The sequence below is a fragment of the Heterodontus francisci genome, chromosome 3, assembly GCF_036365525.1.
Source record: "Heterodontus francisci isolate sHetFra1 chromosome 3, sHetFra1.hap1, whole genome shotgun sequence".
NCBI lineage: Eukaryota > Metazoa > Chordata > Chondrichthyes > Heterodontiformes > Heterodontidae > Heterodontus > Heterodontus francisci.
This window is the reverse complement of record NC_090373.1, coordinates 203,623,877-203,649,867: the sequence shown is the minus strand read 5'-3', so window position 1 is coordinate 203,649,867 and position 25,991 is coordinate 203,623,877. Positions and strand designations below refer to the sequence as shown.

The following is a 25,991-nucleotide window of genomic DNA, read 5'->3' as shown; positions in this document are numbered from 1 at the left end:
CCAGGAAAGTGGAAATTGTCAAAATGACGTAGGCCGTCAGAAGAGTCACGAATGTAGGTGGGAAGAGACTGGACCAGGGGAGAAAAGATAGAGTCAAGATAGGAAGAAATAAGTTCAGTGGGGCAGGAGCAGGCTGAAACAAGGTGTCTGCCAGGACAGTCCCACTTGTGGATTTTGGGAAGGAGGTAGAAGCGGGCTGTCCGGCGTTGCGGGACTATGAGGTTGAAAGCTGTAGAGGGAAGATCTCCAGAGGAGATGAGGTCAGTGACAGTCCTGAGGACAGTCGTTTGATGTTCGGTGGTGGGGTCATGGTCCAGGGGGAAGGAGGAAGAAGTATTTGAGAATTGGCGCCGAGCCTCTGCAAGGTAGAGGTCGGTATGCCAGACAACAACAGCACCATCCTTGTCTGCAGGTTTGATGACAATGTCAGGGTTAGACCTGAGAGAACAGAGAGTGGCAAGTAGAGAGGGGGACAGGTTAGAGTGAGTGAGGGGGACAGAGAAATTGAGATGGTCGATGTCTCGCCGACAGTTTTCAATGAAAAGAACAAGAGTGGGTAAGAGGCCAGGGGGAGGGGTCCAGGTAGAGGGAGAATGCTGGAGGCGGGTGAATGGGTCTGCTGGTCGGGGAAGGACTCCTGGCCAAAGAAGTGAGCCCGGAGGCGGAGGCGATGGAAGAAGAGCTCAAAGTCATGCCGAGCGCGAAATTCATTGAGGTGGGGGTGTAAGGGGATAAGACTGAGTCCTTTGCTGAGTACAGAAGGTTCAGCATCAGAGGGTATAGTGAATACACGGCAAGGGGTCAGATCAGAAGGGGTGGGGTCAGAGGCATGTGAAGAGGAAGAAGTATCTGGAGGGGCATTAGTCCCCATCAGTTGCTGGAACTTGCATTCCTTAACATCTGAAAGGAAGAAAAAAAGCTTTTTGTTAATGCAGCACAGAGGTGCAGTGGTTAGCACTGCAGCCCAACAGCGTCAGCGACCCAGGTTCAATTCTGGGTACTGCCTGTGTAGAGTTTGCAAGTTCTCCCTGTGACCGTGTGGGTTTTCGCCGGGTGCTCCGGTTTCCTCCACAGCCAAAGACTTGCAGGTTGATAGGTAAATTGGCCATTATAAATTGCCCCTAGTATAGGTAGGGGAATAGAGGGAAGGTGGGGATGTGGTAGGAATATAGGATTAGTATAAATGGGTGGTTGATGGTCGGCACAGACTCAGTAGGCCAAAGGGCCTGTTTCAGTGCTGTATCTCTAAATAAAACAAAACAAGACAAAGGATGAAATGAAACTGTGGCATAGAACAGCTTTGAGATAAGGTGAGGCAGTGCTTCCGGAGAGGGAGGTCCAGTGTGTACATGTGGCAGCGCATAGCAGTGAGTGTGGATCTCAGGATGCGGTGAGAACAGCAGTCCGAGGAACGTTGTATTTCTCGGAGATACCTGTAATCCTGGGTGGATTCAAAACATGATGGGTGAAACTGCAATTGGAATCCACATGGAATATGTTGGAGCTGGAGACAGTCACTGAGGAAGGAGAGCTTTGGTAGACACTTTATCAAACACCAGGAGGGAAATAAAAAGCAATGAAGGTGAACAAGGGAAAAGAGACCAACGAAGATCCCGTCAGAGAGAAGAGCAGAACTTCTTCAAGGTAGGCATTCCTGGAAGAGAAGTGGCAGTGAATTAAACACTAAAATAAAAGCAAAATACTGCAGAGGCTGAAAATCTGAAACACAAACAAGAAATGCTGGAAATATTCAGCAGGTCTGGCAGCATCTGTGAAGAGAGAAGCAAAGTTAACGTTAGTGACCCTTCATCAGAACTCGCAGATATTAGAAATGTAAAAGGTTTTAAGCAAGTAAAGCGGGGGTGGGGCAAGAGATTACAAAAGAGAAGGTGTTGATAGGATAAGGTCACAGAGAATAACTGCCTAGAAGGTCATGGAGCAAAGGCAAATGGTATGTTAATGGTGTGGTGAAAGATAAAACGTTAGTGCAGAGAGGGTATTAACGGACAGAAAACTGAGCAGACTGGCCCCAAGCACAAACATGAAACAAACGGTGGGTAGGCACAGTAGAAACAAACTGAAATAAAATTAACACATAAAAAATAAAAAAATCAATAAAAATAAAAAGGGGGTCCCGTCATGCTCTGAAATTATTGAACTCACTGTTCAGTCCGGCAGGCTGTAGTGTGCCTAATTGGTAAATGAGATGCTGTTCCTCGAGCTTGCGATGATGTTCACTGGAACACTGCAGCAATCCCAGGACAGAGATGTGAGCATGAGAGCAAGAGGGAGTGTTGAAATGGCAAGCAACCGGAAGCTCGGGGTCATGCTTTTGGACTGAGTGGAGGTGTTCCGCAAAGCAGTCACCCAGTCTGCGTTTGGTCTCACCAATGTAGAGGAGACCACATCATGAGCATCGAATATGAAATTGAAAGAAGTACAAGGGGCTTGGATAGTGAGGAGAGAGGAGGTAAATGGGCAGGTATTACACCTCATGCGATTACAGGGAAAGGTGCTGTGGGAAGGGGATGAGGTGGTGGGGGTAATGGAGGAGAGGACCAGGGCGTTTTAGCGACTGGAGGGCTGTTTCCAGTGGTGTTCCACAGGGCTCAGAACTGTGTCCCCTGTTTTTTGTGGTATATATTAATGATTTGGATGTAAATCTAGGGCCATGATCAAGAAGTTTGCAGACGCCACAAAGGTTGGCCGTGTGGCAGACAGCGAGGAAGATCGTTGTAGGCTGCAGCAAGATATTGATGGTCTGGTCAGATGGGCAGAAAAGTGGCAAATGGAATTCAACCTGGAGAAGTGTGAAGTGATGCATTTGTGGAGGTCAAACAAGGCAAAGGAATACATGATTAATGGGAAAATCCTGAAAAGTGCAGAGGAAGTGAGGGACCTTGGACTGAATGTCCACAGATCCCTGAAGGTAATAGGACAGGTTGATAAGGTGGTTAAGAAGGCATATGGAATCCTTTCCTTTATTAGCCGAGGTATAGAAAATAAAAGCAGGAAGGTTTTGGTGGAACTCTGTAACTCATTGGTTAGGCTACAACTTGAGTACCGTGTGCAGTTCTGGTCACCTCATTACAGAAAGGATGTAATTGCACTAGAGAGGGTACAGAGGAGATTTACGAGCAGGTTGCCAGGACTGAAAAAATGCAGCTATGCCAAAAGATTGGATAGGGGTTGTTCTCCTTGGAACAGAGGAGGTTGAGGGGAGATCTGATTGAAATGTACAAAAGTTTGAGGAGCCTGGATAGCTTAGCAGACAGGTCAGTGACGAGGGGGCATAGATTTAAACTGATTGGTAGAAAAATTAGAGGGGAGATCAGGAAAAACTTTTTCACCCAGAAGGTGGTGGGAGTCTGGAAGTCACTGCCTGAAAGGGTAGTTGAGGCAGAAACCCTCAAGTCATTCAAAAGGAGTCTGGATATGCACCTCAAGTGCTGTAAGCTGCAGGGCTACAGACCAAATGCTGGAAGGTGGGATTAGAATAGGTGGATCGTTTTTCGGCCGGCACAGACACAATGGGCAAGATGGCCTCTTTCTGTGCCTTAAACTTTCTATGATTCTATGAAAGTCCCATCTTCATATTGAGGATACCCTCAATCGTGTTGTGTGGCACTACGACTGTGGTAAATAGGATAGATTTCGAACAGATCAAGTAATGCAAAACTGGGCATCCTTGAGGCACTGTAGGCCATAAGCAGCAGCAGAATTGTACTCAACCACAATCTGTAACGTCATGGCCCGGCATACCCCCCAAAGAACAAAGAACAAAGAACAAAGAAAATTACAGCACAGGAACAGGCCCTTCGGCCCTCCAAGCCTACGCCGATCCAGATCCTCTATCTAAACCTGTCGCCTATTTTCTAAGGGTCGAAATCTCTTTACTTCCTGCCCATTCATATATCTGTCTAGATACATCTTAAAAGACGCTATCGTGCCCGCGTCTACCACCTCCGCTGGCAACGCGTTCCATGCACCCACCACCCTCTGCGTAAAGAACTTTCCACGCATATCCCCCCTAAACCTTTCCCCTTTCACTTTGAGCTCGTGTCCCCTAGTAATTGAATCCCCCACTCTGGGAAAAAGCTTCTTGCTATCCAACCTGTCTATACCTCTCATGATTTTGTCCACCTGAATCAGGTCCCCCCTCAACCTCCGTCTTTCTAATGAAAATAATCCTAATCTACTCAACCTCTCTTCATAGCTAGCGCCCTCCATACCAGGCAACATCCTGGTGAACCTCCTCTGCACCCTCTCCAAAGCATCCACATCCTTTTGGTAATGTGGCGACCAGAACTGCACTCAGTATTCCAAATGTGGCCGAACCAAAGTCCTATACAACTGTAACGTGACCTGCCAACTCTTGTACTCAATACCCCGTCCGATGAAGGAAAGCATGCCGTATGCCTTCTTGACCACTCTATTTACCTGTGTTGCCACCTTCAGGGAACAATGGACCTGAACACCCAAATCTCTCTGTACATCAATTTTCCCCAGGACTTTTCCATTTACTGTATAGTTCACTCTTGAATTGGATCTTCCAAAATGCATCACCTCGCATTTGCCCTGATTGAACTCCATCTGCCATTTCTCTGCCCAACTCTCCAATCTATCTATATTCTGCTGTATTCTCTGACAGTCCCCTTCAGTATCTGCTACTCCACCAATCTTAGTGTCGTCTGCAAACTTGCTAATCAGACCACCTATACTTTCCTCCAAATCATTTATGTATATCACAAACAACAGTGGTCCCAGCACGGATCCCTGTGGAACACCACTGGTTACACGTCTCCATTTTGAGAAACACCCTTCCACTGCTACTCTCTGTCTCCTGTTGCCCAGCCAGTTCTTTATCCATCTAGCTAGGACACCCTGGATCCCATGCGACTTCACTTTCTCCATCAGCCGACCATGGGGAAACTTATCAAACGCCTTACTGAAGTCCATGTATATGACATCTGCAGCCCTTCCCTCATCAATCAACTTTGTCACTTCCTCAAAGAATTCTATTAAGTTGGTAAGATATGACCTTCCCTGCACAAAACCGTGTTGCCTATCACTGATAAGCCCATTTTCTTCCAAATGGGAATAGATCCTATCCCTCAGTGTCTTCTCCAGCAGCTTCCCTACCACTGACGTCAGGCTCACCGGTCTATAATTACCTGGATTATCCCTGCTACCCTTCTTAAACAAGGGGACAACATTAGCAATTCTCCAGCCTTCCAGGACTTCACCCGTGTTTAAGGATGTTGCAAAGATATCTGTTAAGGCCCTAGCTATTTCCTCTCTCGCTTCCCACAGTAACCTGGGATAGATCCCATCCGGACCTGGGGACTTGTCCACCTTAATGCCTTTTAGTATACCCAACACTTCCTCCCTCCTTATGCCGACTTGACCGAGAGTAATCAAACATCTGTCCCTAACCTCAACATCCGTCATGACCCTCTCCTTGGTGAATACCGATGCAAAGTACTCGTTTAGAATCTCACCCATTTTCTCTGACTCCACGCATAACTTTCCTCCTTTGTCCTTGAGTGGGCTAAATCCTTTCTCTAGTTACCCTCTTGCTCCTTATATATGAATAAAAGGCTTTGGGATTTTACTTAACCCTGTTTGCTAAAGATATTTCATGACACCTTTTAGCCCTCTTAATTCCTCGTTTCAGATTGCGCCTGCAATCCCGATATTCTTTCAAAGCTTCGTCTTTCTTCAGCCGCCTAGACCTTATGTATGCTTCCTTTTTCCTCTTAGCTAGTCTCACAATTTCACCTGTCATCCATGGTTCCCTAATCTTGCCATTTCTATCCCTCATTTTCACAGGAACATGTCTCTCCTGCACGCTAATCAACCTCTCTTTAAAAGCCTCCCACATATCACATGTGGATTTACCTTCAAACAGCTGCTCCCAATCTACATTCCCTTGCTCCTGCCAAATTTTGGTACAGTTGGCCTTCCCCCAATTTAGCACTCTTTCTTTAGGACCACTCTCGTCTTTGTCCATGAGTATTCTAAAACTTACGGAATTTTGATCACTATTCCCAAAGTAGTCCCGTACTGAAACTTCAAACACCTGGCCGGGCTCATTTCCCAACACCAGGTCCAGTATGGCCCCTTCCCGAGTTGGACTATTTACATACTGCTCTAGAAAACCCTCCTGGATGCTCCTTACAAATTCTGCTCCATCTAGACCTCTAACACTAAGTGAATCCCAGTCAATGTTGGGAAAATTAAAATCTCCTATCACCACCACCCTGTTGCTCCTACATCTTTCCATAATCTGTTTACATATTTGTACCTCGATCTCACGCTCGCTGTTGGGAGGCCTGTAGTACAGCCCCAACATTGTTACCGCACCCTTCCTATTTCTGAGTTCTGCCCATATTGCCTCACAGCTTGAGTCCTACATAGTGCCTTCCTTCAGCACAGCTGTGATATCCTCTTTGACCAGTAATGCAACTCCTCCACCCCTTTTACCTCCCTCTCTATCCCGCCTGAAGCATCGGTATCCTGGGATATTTAGTTGCCAATCATGCCCTTCCCTCAACCAAGTCTCAGTAATAGCAATAACATCATACTCCCAGGTACTAATCCAAACCCTAAGTTCATCTGCCTTACCTACTACACTTCTTGCATTAAAACAAATGCACCTCAGACCACCAGCCCCTTTGCTTTCATCATCTGCTCCCTGCCTACTCTTTCCCTTAGTCACGCTGACTTCATTATCTAGTTCCTTACAGGCTCTAGTTACTACCTCCTTACTGTCCACTGACCTCATTTGGTTCCCATACCCCTGCCACATTCGTTCAAACCCTCCCCAACAGCGTTAGCAAAAGCACCCCCAAGGACATTGGTTCCAGTCCGGCCCAGGTGTAGACCATCCAATTTGTAATAGTCCCACCTCCCCCAGAACCGGTCCCAATGTCCCAAAAATCTGAACCCCTCCCTCCTGCACCATCTCTCAAGCCACGCATTCATCCTGACTATTCTTTCATTTTTACTCTGACTATCACGTGGCACTGGTAGCAATCCTGAGATTACTACCTCTGAGGTCCTCCTTTTTAACTTGGCTCCTAACTCCCTCAATTCTGCTTGTAGGACCTCATCCCGTTTTTTACCTATATTATTGGTGCCTATGTGCACAACGACATCTGGCTGTTCACCCTCCCCCTTTAGAATGTTCTGCAGCTGATCTGAGACATCCCTGACCCGTGCACCTGGGAGGCAACATACCATTCGGGAGTCTCGTTTTCGACCACAGAACCGCCTATCTACTCCCCTTACAATCAAATCCCCTATGACTATAGCCCTTCCACTCTTTTTCCCGCCCTTCTGAACAGCAGAGCCAGGCACGGTGCCATGAACCTGGCTACTGCTGCCTTCCCCTGGTGAGCCATCTCCCTCAACAGTATCCAAACGGTATATCTGTTGTGGAGGGAGATGACCGCAGGGGACACCTGCGCTGCCTTCCTGCTCATTCTCTGCCTTTTGGTCACCCATTCCCTTTCTCCCTCAGCAATCCAAATCTGCGGTGTGACCAATTTGCTAAACGTGCTATCCACTACCTCCTCAGCATCGCTGATGCTCCAAAGTGAGTCCATCCGCAGCTCCAGAGCCGTCATGCGGTCTAACAAGAGCTACAGCTGGACACACTTCCTGCACATGAAGGAGTCAGGGACATCAGCCGTGTAGTGTCTCGGGTTCAGAAACGGCCCAAATATATAGGGTTTTACTTACCCAGCTGCCCCTTGGTCCGCCGAAAACAAAAGGAAATTAAGTTTAAGCTGAAACTGACCTTCCCAGCTGCTCACTCGCTCGCACTCTCTGCTCCCGAATCAGTTGCTGCAATGAACGGCAAGTTATTTTAAATGGCCCAAATATATAGGGTTTTCCTTACCCAGCAGCCCCTTGGTCCGCCGAAAACAAAAGGAAATTAAGTTTAAGCTGAAACTGACCTTCCCAGCTGCTCACTCGCTCGCACTCTCTGCTCCCGACAAAGCTGCTGCAATGAAAGGCAAGTTATTTTAAATGGCCCAAATATATAGGGTTTTACTTACCCAGCAGCTCCTTGGTCCACCGAAAACAAAAGGAAATTAAGTTTAAGCTGAAACTGACCTTCCCAGCTGCTCACTCGCTCGCACTCTCTGCTCCTGAATAAGTTGCTGCAATGAACGGCAAGTTATTTTAAATGGCCCAAATGTATAGGGTTTTACTTACCCAGCAGCCCCTTGGTCTGCCGAAAACAAAAGGAAATTAAGTTTAAGCTGAAACTGACCTTCCCAGCTGCTCACTCGCTCGCACTCTCTGCTTCCGAATAAGCTGCTGCAATGAAAGGCAAGTTATTTTAAATGGTCCAAATAGATAGGGTTTTACTTACCCAGCAGCCCCTTGGTCCACCGAAAACAAAAGGAAATTAAGTTTAAGCTGAAACTGACCTTCCCAGCTGCTCACTCGCTCGCACTCTCTGCTCCCACTCTACCATTACCATCAAGCCGGTGGACCAACCCTGGTTCAGTGAAGAGTGCAGGAGGGCACGCCAGGAGCAGCACCAGACTTACCTCAAAATGTATCACCCTGCGGAAACTACAACCCAGGACTACTTGCGTGCCAAACAGCGTAAGCAGCATGCGATAGACAGAGCTAAGAAATTCCATCGCCAACGGATGAGATCTAAGCTCTGAAGTCCTGCCACATTCAGTCGTGAATGGTGGTGGACAATTAAACAACTAACAGGAGGAGGAGGCTCCACAAATATCCCTATCCTCAATGATGGGGGAGCCCAGCAGATCAGTGCGAAAGATAAGGCTGAAGCATTTGCAACAATCTTCAGCCAGAAGTGCTGGGTGGATGATCCATCTCGGCCTCCTCCTGAAGTCCCCAGCATCACATGCCAGTTTTCTGCCAAATCGATTAACTCCACATGATATCAAGAAATGACTGAAGACACTGTATACTGCAAAGGCTATGGGCCCTGACAACATTCCGGCAATACTACTGAAGACCTATGTTCCCGAACTTGTGACGTCCCTAGCCAAGCTATTCCAGTGCCATTCCAGGGCGGCACAGTGGCGCAGTGGTTAGCACCGCAGCCTCACAGCTCCAGCGACCCGGGTTCAATTCTGGGTACTGCCTGTGTGGAGTTTGCAAGTTCTCCCTGTGTCTGCGTGGGTTTCCTCCGGGTGCTCCGGTTTCCTCCCACATGTCAAAGACTTGCAGGTTGTTAGGTAAATTGGCCATTATAAATTGCCCCTAGTATAGGTAGGTGGTAGGGAAATATAGGGACAGGTGGGGATGTGGTAGGAATATGGAATTAGTGTAGGATTAGTATAGATGGGTGGTTGATGGTCGGCACAGACTCGGTGGGCCGAAGGGCCTGTTTCAGTGCTGTATCTCTGAAACAAAAACAAGTACAGCTACAACACTGGCACCGACCCGGTAATGTGCAAAATTGCCTCGGTATGTCAAGTACACAAAAAGTAGGACAAGTCCAACCAGGCCAATTACCATCCCGTCAGTCTAATCTCGATCATCAGTAAAGTGATGGAAGATGTCATCGACAGTGCTATCAAGCATTACTTGCTTCGCAATGGCATGCTGACTGACACTCAGTTTGGGTTCAGCCAGCTCCTGACCTCATTACAGCCTTGCTTCAAATAAGAACAAAAGAGCTGAACTCAAGAGGTGAGGTGATCATGACTGCCCTTGACATCAAGGCAGCATTTGACTGAGTATGGCATCAAGGAAGCCCAGCAAAACTGGAATCAATGGGAATGAGGGGGAAAACTCCTTGGAGTCATACCTAGCACAAAGGAAGATGGTTGTGGCTGTTGGAGGTCAATCATCTCAGCTCTGGGACATCACTGCAGGAGTTCCTCAGGGTAGTGTCCTAGGCCCAAAGATCTTCAGCTTTATCAATGACCTTCCTTCAATCATAAGGTCAGAAGTGGGGATTTTCGCTGATGATTGCACAATGTTCAGTACCATTTGCTACTCCTCAGATACTGAAGCAGTCCGTGTAGAAATGCAGCAAGACCTGGACAATATGCAGGTTTGGCCTAATAAGTGGCAAGTAACATTTGTGTCACACAAGTGCCAGGCAATGACCATCTCCAACAAGAGAGAATCTAACCATCTCCCGTTGTCATTCAATGGCATTACCATCGCTGAATCCTCCACTATCAACTTCCTGGGGGTTACCATTGACCAGAAACTTAACTGGAGTAGCCATATAAATACCGTGGCTACAAGAGCAAGTCAGAGACTAGGAATCCTGCGGCGAGTAACTCACCTCCTGACTCTCCAAAGCCTGTCCACCATCTACAAGGCACAAGTCAGGAGTGTGATGGTATACTCTCCACTTGCCTGGATGGGTTCAACTCCAACAACACTCAAGAAGCTCGACATCATCCAGGACAAAGTAGCCCGCTTGACTGGCACCCCATCCACCACCTTCAACATTCACTCCCTCCAGCACTGACGCACGATGGCAGCAGTATGTACCATCTACAAGATGTACTGCTGAAACTCACCAGACTCCTTTGGCAGCACCTTCCAAAGCCACGACCTCTACCACCTGGAAGGATAAGGGCAGCAGATGCATGAGAGCACCACCACCTGCAAGTTCCCCTCCAAGTCACACAACACTGTGATTTGGAACTATATTGCTGTTCCTTCAATTTCATTGTCAGTGTGATGCTTGATATATAGGCCATACGTCACAAACACTGGTGGATCGTATCAAACAACATGTCCTTACCGCTGTTCACAACAGGCAAGGTGCAGGCCATACCCAACCAGCCCGTGCTTGCAAAACTCAAAACAGTTTCCAACATTATTTGTGATTCCGTGATTCGACAACATTTGCTAAATAATCCACAGTGCGTTAAGAATTACGCTGACAACCAATTTAAGATTGTCAGTAGAGTTCGCAGTGTGGTGCATTTGCACATACTGGAAGCTACTAATATTAATACACAGGGTTCTGTTCTTTGCAGACAGAAAGAATATGTACAAACATTGCGCCTGTTTCAGCTGAACAAAATAAGTGACAGTCATTCACTGGCTCATTCCCCAAGGTAATGCCTTGACCAATCAGAGTCAAGCAACCTGGTTAAAATTTCAACAAAATTGGCAGTTCACTGTCAGTCACCGTAAACTGGTGCATTCTCCATGGCAACACCTTTACCAATCAGAGTTCACTTGCCAACCAATCAGCACTCGCTTCTCATGCAGCATAAGTTGTTGTTTTCCCTTACATTGGTTATTCTTGCGGATTGTCCTGATGAGTGCAAGATGAAAAGCTTCGACAATATGTCTCTATTTGCACCAAATTCCTGATTTTAGCACTAAGTTTATGAAGCACTCTGTTCCCCGATCTCTCTGTGATATTGGCCAGGTCAACTCCTCTGCTCTTCTCCAAAATAATGCTGTTGGATCTTTTATGTTCACTTTAGAGGGCAGATGTTGCCTCCAATTAACATCTTGTCTGAAAAATGGTCGGGTCAAAATTCTATTGTCCTTGTGTTACAACCGAGGCGGGAGGAGTGAAGTGTTTATTCTAGTCCCACTTCCCCACAGGTTACAACATATTATTTTAAATTTTCCCACTTATCGCTATGATCAATCATCTCCTCTATTTTTCCAAGATTAGAACACACTAACCAGGTTTCTTCAATGAACAACAAAATTATCAGTAATTAGTAATGAAGTAAAACCACATCAATACACACACACAACCGAAAAAATAGTAGGGAATTTTTAAATTCAGAGCTCTGTTACGACAAAATAAAACACTTGCTCATTTTTGAAGAAAACAGCAGAGAAAATATGTAGTTCCAAAACTGACATACAGTCTAACTTCTGAGTACACGTGACAGGTCATGATGTCTTTCAGAACAGTTATTTTTCAGCGGCGTTGAAAAGTAATTTAGTCGGCTTTCTTCAAAGACAGGAAATTAGATGAATTGACACAGTGGATTTCTCAAGGTTTTACAGAGATGCTGGAAAGCGAGTTGGGTTGTGGTCTTCTCTCCGTTTTACACTTCTTCAGCAGACCTGACTTTATCAGCTGCTCACTCCAGAAGTAAAACACACACTGACACAACCAAAAAGCTTGCGAGTTTTCTGCCCATCCCAGGTGCTCTCTGCTACTGCTGAGCTTGTCCAATCAAGAGCGTTTATCACTTCTCAGCCCCTGTTACCAGGGGTTCTGTTCTATCTTTAACTTGAGTCATGTGACAACTAGTATCATTGTTGCCAATCCAGCTCCTTCAGTGCCCCCTTGATGGCTCGCTTTTTAAAAAAAAAACTGGTCCAACATTTATTCAGTTTAACTATAAATTCCATTAAAAAATATTTTTAACAAAAACAGAATCACTTTCATAACACTTGAAACTCAGCACAGGGATCATGATGCTGATTAATCCACATCTGATGACTGTAGTGCAGGTCGCATGTAAACTTCATGCTGCGTGCTATTTTAAATGATTTCAGCATTCTGCCAGTATTAAACATGCTGTTGATTGATGGATGCCTGAGTAAGGGACAATATTGTGAGTGGTTAACACCAGTTAAAGCCAGCCTGCACTGCTTAAAGCTCACCTGCGCCTCTTAAAGGGGAGGTGCATTATGGGTGGAGTAGGTGCTAGAAGTCCCGTGGGAGCTTAATGTGACCTAGAAAAGACAGAAGAATGGCAATAAGGGGGAGAGTGCTATCCAAGGTTTATGGACACCACATTTGAAGGCATTGGCCAAAGGGGTGGAATGGAGGAGAGTTGTCCTGGAACTGCAGGAGGCCTGAAGGTATTTCAGACTCATGCTGAGAAGGAAGTCAGACCAGATAGCCATAGAGGTCATTGCCAGGGGTCAACCCCCGAAGACGCGGGTACTGCAAAAAGTTCAGTGACTTTACTAGTCAAGGACAGTGAATCTACAAATGCTATATCCGACCAACTACACTGCTTGCCTCTGACCCTGCTCAATTCATCATAGACACATCACTCACCTACCAGCAATCTCTATTAACCAGGACTTATACCTGATGTTCATATGTGAACCTGCACCCTCGCACACTTAGCGTTGCTGCAAACCTCACACCTTACATCTCACAGCTTGCACACACTGACAGCTATTCAACCATGACAGCCACATGAGTCAAACCAATTGCACAACACACACACTTCCTTCTCTTCAATGCACGGCAAGGTGGAACATAACTGAAGATAGCAGGAGCACACAGGAGGGGGGCAGTTGCATGCGAATGCTCTGACCCACATTGAGGATACAGTACTAGCCATTTGTGGGACCCCCATTGCTGAGGCCATTGGCAGTGGAGGAGCTGAAACTATCAAAGATGACAGTATCCTATCATCCTCCTTCTCACATCCTACCTCCCCTTCATCCTACACTCTCAAGTGCAACCTGGCCATTTAGTGAAGGAGCAGCAAGATGACAATGATGATGAAGACATAGGACTTGATTTTGCACTCGCAGCCACCAGCTCAGATACTGGCATTGCACGTAATTTAGAGGATAGCAGAGAGGCAGGATCTGCACATGGTGAGACACCAGTGATGAGTAGCCTACAGCCAGGCCAGGGGCAAGGGTAGTTGAGGTGCCAGCTCCCTGAAGGGTGATGTCACACACCTGTTCTGCTGCAGAGGACTCAGGTAAGCAATTCAATTCATAGCATTTGGAAGGCTCCCAGAAAGCCTGCAGTCAATGTGAAGAAGCATGAATGTCTCCAGCACCAACTTTGCACAGGGCTTTGGCAGACTTTGGAGCCCATCCTTTCCAGCATGGAAGTGGTGCTCACTCCAAGAACACACCGGTGGATCCAACCAATATGTAGTGTCTGATGGTGGATGTCTCAACTTCCATTGCAGCATTAGCAGCTTCCAATAGAAGCCTGACTGCGGCAGTGGAAGCTCAGACTGAAGTCATGCAATATCAGTTTGCTATTATGCCTTGTGGGCATCTCGGGAGAGTCCAAGGCTAAGGGAGTAAACCCTAACAGAAAATCTGGAGCGGAACCCCGTAGGCGGTCATGTGTCACCCTTGGCATGTTTCCGGCAGTTCCTGCGGCCATACCGGTGCCAAACATCGTGCTCTGCACTCCTTTGGACCCCACCAAGAAGGCCGAGAGGATGGTTTTGATGCTTGGGCAACCCACAATCTCCATACATCCGCCCAGGCATGCGCCATGGAGAGTTCACTCCATAGTCGCCTCACAGCGACCGAAACAACACGGAAGTCAGCAGTTACAGGTTATAAATCCAGCTCAATTGGCGTAGAGATTGGGCGCCACGGGTTGCCTTTGTCAGTGGGAGAGGTCATCGCATCTCACTGGACAGCTACTGCCCGCCTCAAACCGGGCAGCCCCCGGTCAATAAGGTTCTGTCCCGCCACAGTCCACCTGCTTCAATGGGTGCTTGGAGCTCAGGGTCATTGCCCGAAAAGCCGACTGCAACACCGCACCAAACAGCACGATAAAAAAAGGAAAGAAGGTACCAGCCCTTAGTTTTGCAAGCTGGAACATCAGAACTATGTGTCCTGGCCTGTCAGAAGACCCTACACAAATCAACAATTCTCGGAAGACCGCCGTCATTAACAACGAGCTCAGTAGACTCAACGTGGACATTGCAGCACTTCAGGAGACACGCCTCCCTGCAAGCGGATCTCTAACAGAGCAAGACTGCACCTTCTTTTGGCAGGGTAGGGATCCTGAAGAACCAAGACAGCATGGAGTGAACCGGAAAGGGACCAACATCCTTGCTGGGAGGTTTGCTCGTGCTGTTGTGGGGGGAGGGGGGGGTTAAACTAATTTGGCAGAGGGATGGGCTACAGAGTGGAGGTACAGTCGGGGGTGATGTACAATCAAATATAGAAGAGAAGGTTAGTCTGGAAGGCAGAGCAAATGTAGACCTGTTAAGGCACAAGGGAATAATGCAAGGCTGGATTGGATCTATTTTAATGCAAGGTGTCTTACCAGTAAGGCAGATGAATTGAGGGCATTGATTAACACATGGGAATCTGATATTATTGCCATCACTGAGACATGGTTGCGGGAAGGGCAGGACTGGCAACTCAATATCTCAGGATATAGAATCTTAAGAGGTGATAGGGGAGGGTGTAAAAGAGGAGGTGGCATTGCACTGTTGATTAAGAAGTCAATTACTGCTGTAAGGAGGGATGATATCTGAGAAGGTTCCTCAAATGAGGCCCATATGGGTAGAACTTAAAAATAAAAAGGGGCAATCACTTGTTGGGAGTGTACGACAGGCCTCCAAACAGTCAGGGAGAGATAGAGGAGCAGATATGTAGGCAAATCTCAGAGAGGTGCAAAAATAATAGGGTAATAATAGTGGGGGATTTCAACTTCCCCAATATTAGAGGGGACACTATTAGTGCAAAAGGCTTAAAGGGGGCAAAATTCTTAAAATGCATTCAGGAGAGCTTTTTGAGCCAGCACATAGAAAGTCCAACAAGAGGAGGGGCGGTACTGGACCTAATTCTGGGGAATGAAGCCAGACAAGTGGTAGAAGTGTCAGTGGGGGAGCATTTCAGGGATAGTGACCATAACTATGTAAGATTTAAGGTGGTTATGGAAAAGGACAAAGATGGACTGGAAATAAAGGTACTGAATTGGGGGAAGACTGATTTCAATCTGATAAAACAGGATCTGGTCAAAGTGTACTGAGAGCACCTACTTGCAGGAAAGTTTACATCAGACCAGTGGGAGTCATTCAAAGAGGAAATAGTGAGAGTTCAGAGCCAACATGTTCCCATTAAGGTAAAGGGTAGGACCAACAAGTCCAGAGAATCCTGGATGTCAAGGGATATAGAGAATTGGATAAGGGAAAAAAAGGAGGCTTATGGCAGATTCAGAGCGCTGCAAACAGCGGAGGCACTAGAGGAGTATAGAAAGTGTAGAGGGTACTTCAAAAAGTAATTTGGAGCGTGAAGAGGGGGCATGAAAAAACACTGGCGGGCAAGATAAAGGAAAATCTTAAGGCGTTTGAAAGTATATCAAGGGCAAGAAAATAACCAGGGAAAGAGTAGGGCTCATTAGGGGCCAAAGTGGCAATCTGTGTGTGGGGCCAGAGGACATAGGTGAGGTTTTAAATGATTACTTTTCATCTGTGTTCACTGTGGAGAAGGACGATGCAGGTGTAGAGATCAAGGAGGGGGATTGTGATATACTTGAACAAATTAGCATTGAAAGGGAGGAAGCAATTGCTGTTTCAGCAGGCTTAAAAATGGATAAATCCCCAGGCCCAGATGAGTTGTATCCCAGGCTGCTATGTGAGGCAAGGGAGGAGATAGCAGGGGCTCTGACACAAATTCTCAAATCATCTCTGGCCACAGGAGAGGTGCCAGAGGACTGGAGGACAGCGAATGTGGTACCATTATTCAAGAAGGATAGCAGGGATAAACCAGGTAATTGCAGGCCAGTGAGACTAACATCAGTGGTTGGGAAACTGTTGGAAAAAATTCTGAGGGACAGGATTAATCTCCAGTTGGAGATGCAGGGATTAATCAGGGATAGTCAGCATGGCTTTGTCAGGGGGTGATCGTGTCTCACTAACTTGATTGAATTTTTCGAGGCGTGACTGGATGTGTCGATGAGGGTAAAGCAGTTGATGTAGTCTACATTGACTTCAGTAAGGCTTTTCATAAGGTCCCACATGGGAGATTGGTTAAGAAGGTAAGACCCCATGGGATCCAGGGCAATTTGGCAAATTGGATCCAAAATTGACTTAGTGGCAGGAGGCAGTGGGTGATGGTCGAGGGTTATTTTTGCGAGTGGAAGCCTGTGACCAGTGGTGTACCACAGGGATCGGTGCTGGGACCCTTGCTGATTGTTGTGTATATTAATGATTTAGACTTGAATACAGGAGGTATGTTCAGTAAGTGTGCAGATGACACGAAAATTGGTGGTGTCGTAAATAGTGAGGAGGAAAGCCTTAGATTACAGGACGATATGGATGGGCTGGTAAGATGGGCAGAGCAGTGGTAAATGGAATTTAATCCTGAGAAGTGTGAGGTGATGCATTTTGGGCGAGGGAATATACAATGTGTGGTAGGACCCTACGACGTACAGCGGGTTAGAGGGACCTTGGTGTACTTGTCCATAGATCACTGAAGGCAGCAACACAGGTAGGTAAGGTGGTTCAGATGGCATATGGGATACCTGCCTTTATTAGCTGAGGCATAGAATAGAAGAGCAGGGAGGTTATGATGGAGCTGTATAAAACGCTAGCTAGGCCACAGCTGGAGTACTGTGTGCAGTTCTGGGCACCACATTATCGGAAGGATGTGATTGCACTGGAGAGGTTGCAGAGAAGATTTACCAGGATGTTGCCTGGGATGGAGCATTTCAGCTATGATGAGAGACTGGAAAGGCTAGGGTTGTTTTCCTTGGAGCAGAGAAGGCTGAGCGGGTACCTGATTGAGGTATACAAAATTATGAAGGGCATTGATAGGTTATATAGGAAGAAGCTTTTGCCCTTAGCGGAGGGGTCAATAACCAGGGGGCATAGATTTAAGGCAAGGGGCAGGGGGTTTGGAGGGGATTTGAGGAAAAATGTTTTCACCCAGGGGATGGTTGGAATCTGGAACGCACTGCCTGAAGGGGTGGTAGAGACAGGAACCCTCACAACATTTAAGCAGTATTTAGATGAGCACTTGAAATGCCATAGCATACAAGGCTATGGGCCAAGTGCTGGAAAATGGGATTGGAATAGTTAGGTGCTTGATGGCTGGCACAGACACGATGAGCCGAAGGGCCTCTTTCAGTGCTGTATAACTCCATGACTCTAGAATTAAAATTGTACTTAACAAACTTAGAAAAATAACTTTACAGATCTCATAGGTGCGCTTCCTGGTTGAGCTTTGGTCGCAGATTGATGCAAATGTCCTCTCTCTGTTTTTGGTCTTGATCCCTTGCCATGTGGAGAAGCACTTTGTCTTTTGGTCCATGGTTCTGCCTCTGAAGTCTGCTATTATTTATGCACCTGCAGGCCTTACTAGACTTCTGTTTTTAATGCTTTTCTGACCATCACACCCCCGGCAGTCAGAGGCGAGCTGGCTAGTAATTGGCTCTAGCTGTTACTGGTCCAGTGAGAGAGTTTTTTGATTACGACTTCAACCAACAGATCAGATCTAAGCTCTGCAGTCCTGCCACATCCAGTCATAAATGTTGGTGGACAATTAAACAACTAACAGGAGGAGGAGGCTCCACAAATATCCCATCCTCAATGATGGGGGAGTCCAGCACTTCAATGCAAAAGACAAGGCTGAAGCATTTGCATCCATCTTCACCCAGAAGTGCCGAGTGGATGATCCATCTCAGCCTCCTCCTGCGGTCCCCAGCATCACAGACACCACTCTTCAGCCAATCCAATTCACTCCATGTGATATCAAGAAACGGCACAAGGCATTGGATACTGCAAAGGCTATGGGCCCTGACAACATTCCAGCAATAGTAATGAAGACCTGTGCTGCAGAACCAGCCGTGCCCTTGGCCACGCTATTCCAGTTGTTAAAACCAAGGCAGGGGAAATGCACTGTTAATTCAGTCCCACCTCTCCACAGGTCACAACATATCAATACATTCTCCCACTTACTGAAACAGTCAATTAGATTTATCCCCAGAATAAAGCACACCAACCAGGTTTCTTTAATAAACCACAAAATTATCTGTTTATTATAAACCAAGTTTTAACCAATAATGAAATAAATATATATGTGAGTTGAGATATGAAACTATTTTATCCTCGCCCGCACGCACAAACACATACATCCAAAAACCGATTAACTGGGAACAAAAGGGATTTTTGTTTACAGCTATTACAACGAAATAGAAGGAATAAAAATAAGTTGGACTGCATATGGAAGTCCTTTGTTTTGGTGAGGTGTCCCAAAGTCAAATAGGTGGCTGCCACTAGGAATCTTTCCAGGCGAGATTGATGAACAGTCTGTCTGACAGACAAAGAAATTCAGCGACAGAAGGCTTCCCTTCGGTCTTCCATCAGGTGTGCAACAACAGAGGCTTCAGTACTCACACATTTGATGCAAAGTTCTTTTGAAGATGCAATGTTTCTGCAAAGTTACAGAAATTCTTAAAAACACAGGAGGCAAGAATACAACTTCATACAGGTTTTTGCTTTTCAAGAGCAGAGATTCTTCAAAGGGAGGTAACAGTGGTCAGGATTTTCTTCTGGTCTCCAACTGCCTTTTTTAGTCCAAAAACTAGCTGGCTTTTAACAGTTCAAAGTGAAACTAAACTTTTTTTCCAGGCAAGTCCATGATAATAATAACTTCTGTCTTGTCACAATAAAAAATAGCTCTTAAGTCAAACCCCTGCTATGTTTAATTGAAATCACATGCTTTCCAGTAAAAACATGTTTACTGGTCAACCTGTGATGAACTTCCTTTCAAAAAAACACCCAAAGTTCAGCCTCTTCAGTTTTAAAATATAGATTCCAAGTTTTAACAAAAATATGGAAACTCTCGTAACACAGTACAGTTATAACACTGGCATCTACGCAGCAGTCTGGAAAATTGCCCAGTATTTCCTGTACACAAAAAGCAGAATAAATCCAACCCGACCAATTACCGCCCTATCAGTCTCCTCTCAATCATCAGCAAAGTGATGGAAGGGGTCATCAACTGTGCTATAAAGCGGCACTTGCTGAGCAATAAACTGCTCACTGACACTCAGTTTGGGTTTCACCAGGGCCACAGCTCCTGACCTCATTACAGCCTTGGTCCAAACATGGACAAACAATATACGGCACCATCCTCAGATACTGAAGCAGCCTGTGTCCACATGCAGCAAGACCTGGACAACATCCAGGTGGCAAGCAACATTCATGCCACACAAGTGCCAGGTAATGACCATCATCAGCAAGAGAGAATCTAACCATCTGCCCTTGAAGTTCAATGGCACTACCATCACTGAATCCCCCACTATCAACATCCTGGCAGTTACCATTGAACAGCTACTGAACTGGATCAGCCCCCTAAATACTGTGGCTCCAAGAGCTGGTCAGATTCTGGGAATTCTGCAGCAAGTAACTCACCTCCTGATTCCCCAACGCCTGGCCACCATCTGCAAAGAGCAAGCCAGGAGTGTGATGGAATACTCACCACTTGCCTGGGTGGGTGCAGCTCCAACAACACTCAAGAAGCTCGACACCATCCAGGAAAAAGCAGCCCATTTGAGTGGCACACCATCCACCACCTTCAATATTCACTCCCTTCACCATTGATGAACTATGGCAGCCGTGTGTATCCTCTACAAGATGCACTGCAGCAACTCACTAAGGCTCCTTCGACAGCACCTTCTAAACCCACCTAGAAGGACAAGGGCAGCAGATGCATGGGAAATCCACAATCTGCAAATTCCCCTCCAAGTCACACACCATCCTGACTTGGAGCTATATTGCCATTCCTTCACTGTCGCTCGGTTGAGATCCTGGAACTCCCTTCCGAACAGTACTGTTGGTATACCTACACCCAAGGACTGCAGCGCTTCAGAAGGCACCACCACCTTCTCACCGGCAGTTAGGGATGGGCAATAAATGCTGGCCTAGCCAGCGAGACCCACATCCCATGAATGACTAAAAAGAAAATGCACGTCAACAAAGCAGTACCCATGCTGTCCAAGGTCCCAGACTCTTTGGCTGAAATACTGTCTATGCTGCACAGAACTCTATTCATTCTCACAGATGCACCTGATTAATGTTGCCTGTGAAGTCCATTAAGTCTTGCACTACCAAAGGGTTATTTGAAGCTTGCAATACCTCGCTTAACACGGACAGCCAGCTTTACTGGCCACAGCAGATTACAAAAAAACTGTTTAAGTTTGTACATTAGTCGATTAATCAATACTGTAACTTAATCAATGCATGCATAACTCAATCATGGTGCTCGGATTAATTGTAACTCATTGATTTCTTAATACAGTGATATAGAACTAACTGCTTTAACCGATTAATATCAGATTAAAAATATAGTGTAGCTAAAACTAACCACTCAAACTATCTACACTAAGAAATGTCCCAGGGCAGTGTCAGTGGCTCCACGGAGCATGAACTTGCTGTCCTCTATCAGGAAGATAACTTTCGTCCTCCCACCATTGCCACTCTGTTGGTGCCCTTATTGTTGCCTGTCAGCTGGCACTGTTGGTGTACCTACCCCGCATGGACTGCAGCGGTTCAAGAAGGCAGCTCACCACCACCTTCTCAAGGACAATTAGGGCTGGGCAATAAATGCAGGCCATACCAGCAATGCCCACATCCCATGAACGAATAAAAAAAAGCCAGCCCAGATTGATGCAACTGCTGCTGAGATGCTGCTGTCTGCAGCCGGGCCTTCTATGCCCAGAGCTGCTCAAAAGTGACCTCCAAAGCCAACTGCAGTCTTCTCAACTGAAATTCAGCAACCTTCCACCAGCTGCACTGGGATAGCACTGCTGGTATGTGAGGAGAATATGATTTGTTTGCTGTGCTATTGTGATAACCAGAGCAGGCATCCTTGAAAACCCTGCATGTGTTTTAAATACTGAAATGGCTATGTTATTCTACCAACATAGGTTTTAGAGGATAGATCAGGCTGAAGGTGGCAGCAGATCAAGAGAGCCAATAAGATTTATGCAATGAGGAACTTGTCACTATTAGGAATTTGCTTTGTATTTTTGACCCTAAACCTGCATTGGAGTAGGTATGATTTGTCTCATGTGGGTTAAGATATAGATTAAATTTGCATGCCAGACAGCAGGAGACCACAGATTTTCGAGGCTGCCTCCCTGGTGATGCTTAAACATCAAAGGCAGATCTGGATTAATATCCACAAAGAACAAAACATGACATAAAAGTGCTCCTTTAATATAATGAGCTCCAAACTGAGTATAATCCAACCAAATTTTCCTACACTGTGATTCCCCATCATATCTAAATGTAACTTTGTTCTAGTGTTTTCCCTAAAAACCAGTGCAGGCTACCTTTAAAACCCTGCATGTGACTTGATGTGAATCGATTATATTGGATCCTTCTAGGGTCTGGAGCCACACAGGAGAATAAAAATGGGTACTTACAGAGTGAAGTACATGTTCGAATGCTGAAAATTGTGCTGACTGTTGTGCTAACCAAACCAAATCAAACAGGCAGGAGCATGAGAACAGGCAAAATCACACAGAAGACAGACACTATTTTTTATATATTCTTTCAGGGGATGTTACCCATCCTGAATTGCCCTTGACAACTGAGTGGATTACTGGACCATTTCAGAGGGCAGTTAAGAGTCAGTCACATTGCTGTGGGTCTGGAATCACATGTAGGCCAGACCAAGCAAGGATGGCAGATTCTTTTTCCCTAGAGGACATTAGTGACAAGGTGGGTTTTTAACGACAATTAATGATAGCTTAATGGCACCATTACTGAGACTAGCTTTCAATTCCAGATCTTTTAAATGAATTAATTGCATTAATTAATTGAATATAAATTTCACCAGCTGCTATGGTGGGATTTAAACCCATGTTACCTGGACATTAGCTGGGCCTCTGGATTGCTAGTCCACTGACATTGCCACTATGCCACTGTCTCCCCTAATGGTGATTGTTTGACTTTTGTATGAAGTATGGAATGATTTGATTTATAAGTTTGGTTTGGAGTGTTTATTTTATGGTGGGTTTTATTTTTACATTGTGGCCAAGCAGACACTGTGATTGTGAATGACAGAGAGAAGGCAAGGTGTGAGTCTGTTGGTTTAATTGTAGTACTGAAAGGTTTTGAAGGTGTGTATTTTTATTGTGCTTCATTATACCTTTCATAAAAGTTGTTTTTATTTTTAAATGGCAATTCCACACCTAAGCAAACTTTGTTTTTATTTGTTCATGGGCTATGAGCGTCACTGGCAAGGCCAGCATTTACTAATTAACACAAGAATGGCTGTACAAGTTGCCATCAAACATTTGAATACATAGCCTTTATGCCGGTGGAATTCATTTGATTGCAAACTGCAGAAAACTTCCTTTAAAGAATAGTTCAGTCAATAATTTTACTTCTTGTCAAATTAATTGCTGCTAGGTTCATTATGACTTTGGCTTGAGAAACATTCTTTCTGTACTGAGGACATTGGGAGCTCAGAAGAGAGCACGGCCAGAAGACAGTGAACCAACAATTGTCATGAGAGTTCTGAGAGACATGAATCTGTCTAAACTGGTGAGTAAATTTGGGAGACTATTTCATTAATGTGTTTTACACACTAAAATGGCTGTGTTATTCTACCAACAGAGGATAAATCAGGCTGAAGGTGGCAGCAGATCAAGAGAGCCAATAAAATTTATGTAATGAGGAAATGTGTCACTATTAGGAATTTGCTTTATACTTTTGATCCTAGACCTGAAGCTTCTATCTTTTTTCCATCTCTGCGTTGGAGTAGGTATGATTTATCTCAGCTGGAGTAAGACATAGATTAAATTTGCATGTCAGACAGCAGGAGACCACAGATTTTCAAGGCTGCCTCCCTGGTGAAGCTTAAAGGCAGATCTGCATTAATATCCATAAAGAACAACATATGACATGATTGTGCTCCTTTTTTACAATGAGCTCCAAATGTCCAGTGTTTTCCCTAGAAACTGAGCACTGGATTGAGCTGGCCCTCTTGTTATGGCAACTTGCTTCTGAAAAGTTACTGCAACTGACTGCATGTCGAGAGCCATGTGTCACTTGCATGATGGTCTGAGTGGAACATCAGATGACTGACATATGCTGTTATTCTAACAAATGTCAGCCTGACAGAAGTCATCGCCAGCTGTTACCATTGCAAATATCAGTATGATGGCTGGTTTATTGACAGCACTCAGTTTTTGAAAATCCTGAGTAGCCTAAACCCCAGGTTTTGAAAGTCAGGGCAGCAAGTTGCACCCCGTAGCTCAGTTCAGGCCACTGCACTTGAGGAAAGACGTGAGGGCATTGGAGAGAGTACAGAAAAGATTCACGAGAATGGTTCCAGGGATGAGGAATTTCAATTATGAAGATAGATTGGAGAAGTTAGGACTATTTTCCATGGAGAAGAGAAGGCTGAAAGGTGATTTGATAGAGATATTCAAAATCATGAGGGCTCTGGATAGAGTAAATAGAGAGAAACTGTTCCCACTCATGTAAGGATTGAGAACAAAAGTATTTGGTAAGAGAAGCAAAAGTGACATGAGGAAAAACTTCTTCATGCAGTGAATGGTTAGGGTGTGCTGCCTGACAGTGTGGTGGAGGCAGGTTCAATTGAAGCATTCAAAAGGAAATTAGACAGTTATATGAAAAGGAAGAATGTGTATGGTTCTGGGAAGAAGGCGGGGGAATGGAACTGTGGAGAACCTGTGCGGGCATGATGAGCCAAATGGCCTCCTTCTGCACTGTAAGGATTCTGTGATATGTATTAATTCCTGCAATGAAAGAAACGCTTTTCTGATGTTCCCACAAATAATAGATGTAGAATCCAAAGTCACAGCTGTCAGTTGCTGCACATTCTCAAAGACTGATCTCAGAGCATGATCACAGGAGTATTGAACCTCAAACATCCTTTTCAAGCAAGAGCATATGAGATCACGGTCCCTCCAAAGCCAGGGGCAGTCTTCTTGGCCTTCAGTAGGAGGGTGAATCATCGTCAAAGGCTCACCATTGATTCAGTTCACTTGTCTTCTATGAATCAGTCAATGCCACATCCTCTCGAGCACAATCTAATTTCCCTGGGCGAAATTGCATGAGCTGGCGCCCATCATCAGATAGGAAAGGAAGTAACACGAGGACGTGAGAGGAAGAAGATGAGGAACAATTTGGTCCAGGGTCTCATGAGTGAGCTTAACATCTTCTCCCTCATCATCATTCTTATTGTCATCATCATTATCCTTCCTTTCTGCTGCTCCTCCTTATCATCATCTTCTGCCTTCCACTGTTATGAGGTGACAGAGGGAAGCCAGGGAATTAAAGACCAGTTAGCCTAACATCTGCGGTCGGGCAATTGCTAGTATCGATAATTAAGAATCGGGTGACTGAACACCTTGAAAATTTTCAGCTGATCAGAGAGAGCCAGCATGGATTTGTAAAGGGTAGGACATGCCTGATGAATCTGATTAAATTTTTTGAAAAGGTGACTGAAGTAATGGGCAGGGAAATGTCTATGCATGTTATTTATATCGACTTGCAGAAGACATTTGATAAAGTCCCTCATAAGAGACTGTTAGCTAAACGTAATACTCGTGGAATTGAAGGCAGATTATTAGCCTGGTTAGCAAATTGGATGAGTGGCAGGAGACAGAGAGCAAGAATAATGGGCAGGTACTCTAACGGGACTGTCCCGGCAGACCCATTGTGTCAGCCTGCTCCTGCCCCACTGAACTTATTTCTTCCTATCTAGACTCTATCTTTTCTCCGCTGGTCCAGTCTCTTCCCACCTACATCCGTGACTCTTCTGACGCCCTACGTCATTTTGACAATTTCCAGTTTCCTGGTCCCAACCGCCTCCTCTTCACTATGGATGTCCAATCGCTCTACACCTCCATCCCCCACCAGGATGGTTTGAGGGCTCTCCGCTTCTTCTTGGAACAGAGGCCCAACCAGTCCCCATCCACCACCACCCTCCTCCCTCCGCCTGGCTGAACTTGTTCTCACATTGAACAACTTCTCCTTCAACTCCACGCACTTCCTTCAAGTAAAAGGTGTCGCTATGGGTACCCACATGGTTCCTAGTTATGCCTGTCTTTTTGTGGGATATGTCGAGCATTCTTTGTTCCAGTCCTACTCAGGCCCCCTCCCCCAACTCTTTTTCCGGTACATTGATGACTGTATCGGTGCTGTTTCCTGCTCCCGCCCCGAACTGGAAAACTTTACCAACTTTGCTTCCAATTTCCACCCTTCTCTCACCTGGTCCATCTCTGACACTTCCCTTCCCTTCCTCGACTTCTCTGTCTCCATCTCTGGAGA

At 45.7% G+C, this 25,991-nt stretch overlaps 1 protein-coding gene across 1 annotated transcript in view; it reads left to right on the top strand.

The window, feature by feature from the left end:
* LOC137367180 (dynein axonemal heavy chain 8-like) overlaps positions 1-25,991 on the top strand; it is a 2,531,605-nt gene that overhangs the window by 1,368,355 nt on the left and 1,137,259 nt on the right. Inside the window, exon 120 of the mRNA XM_068028616.1 lies at positions 23,100-23,234. Within this exon, the coding sequence (XP_067884717.1) occupies positions 23,100-23,234 (135 nt within the window). The remainder of the gene's footprint in view (positions 1-23,099; positions 23,235-25,991) is intronic.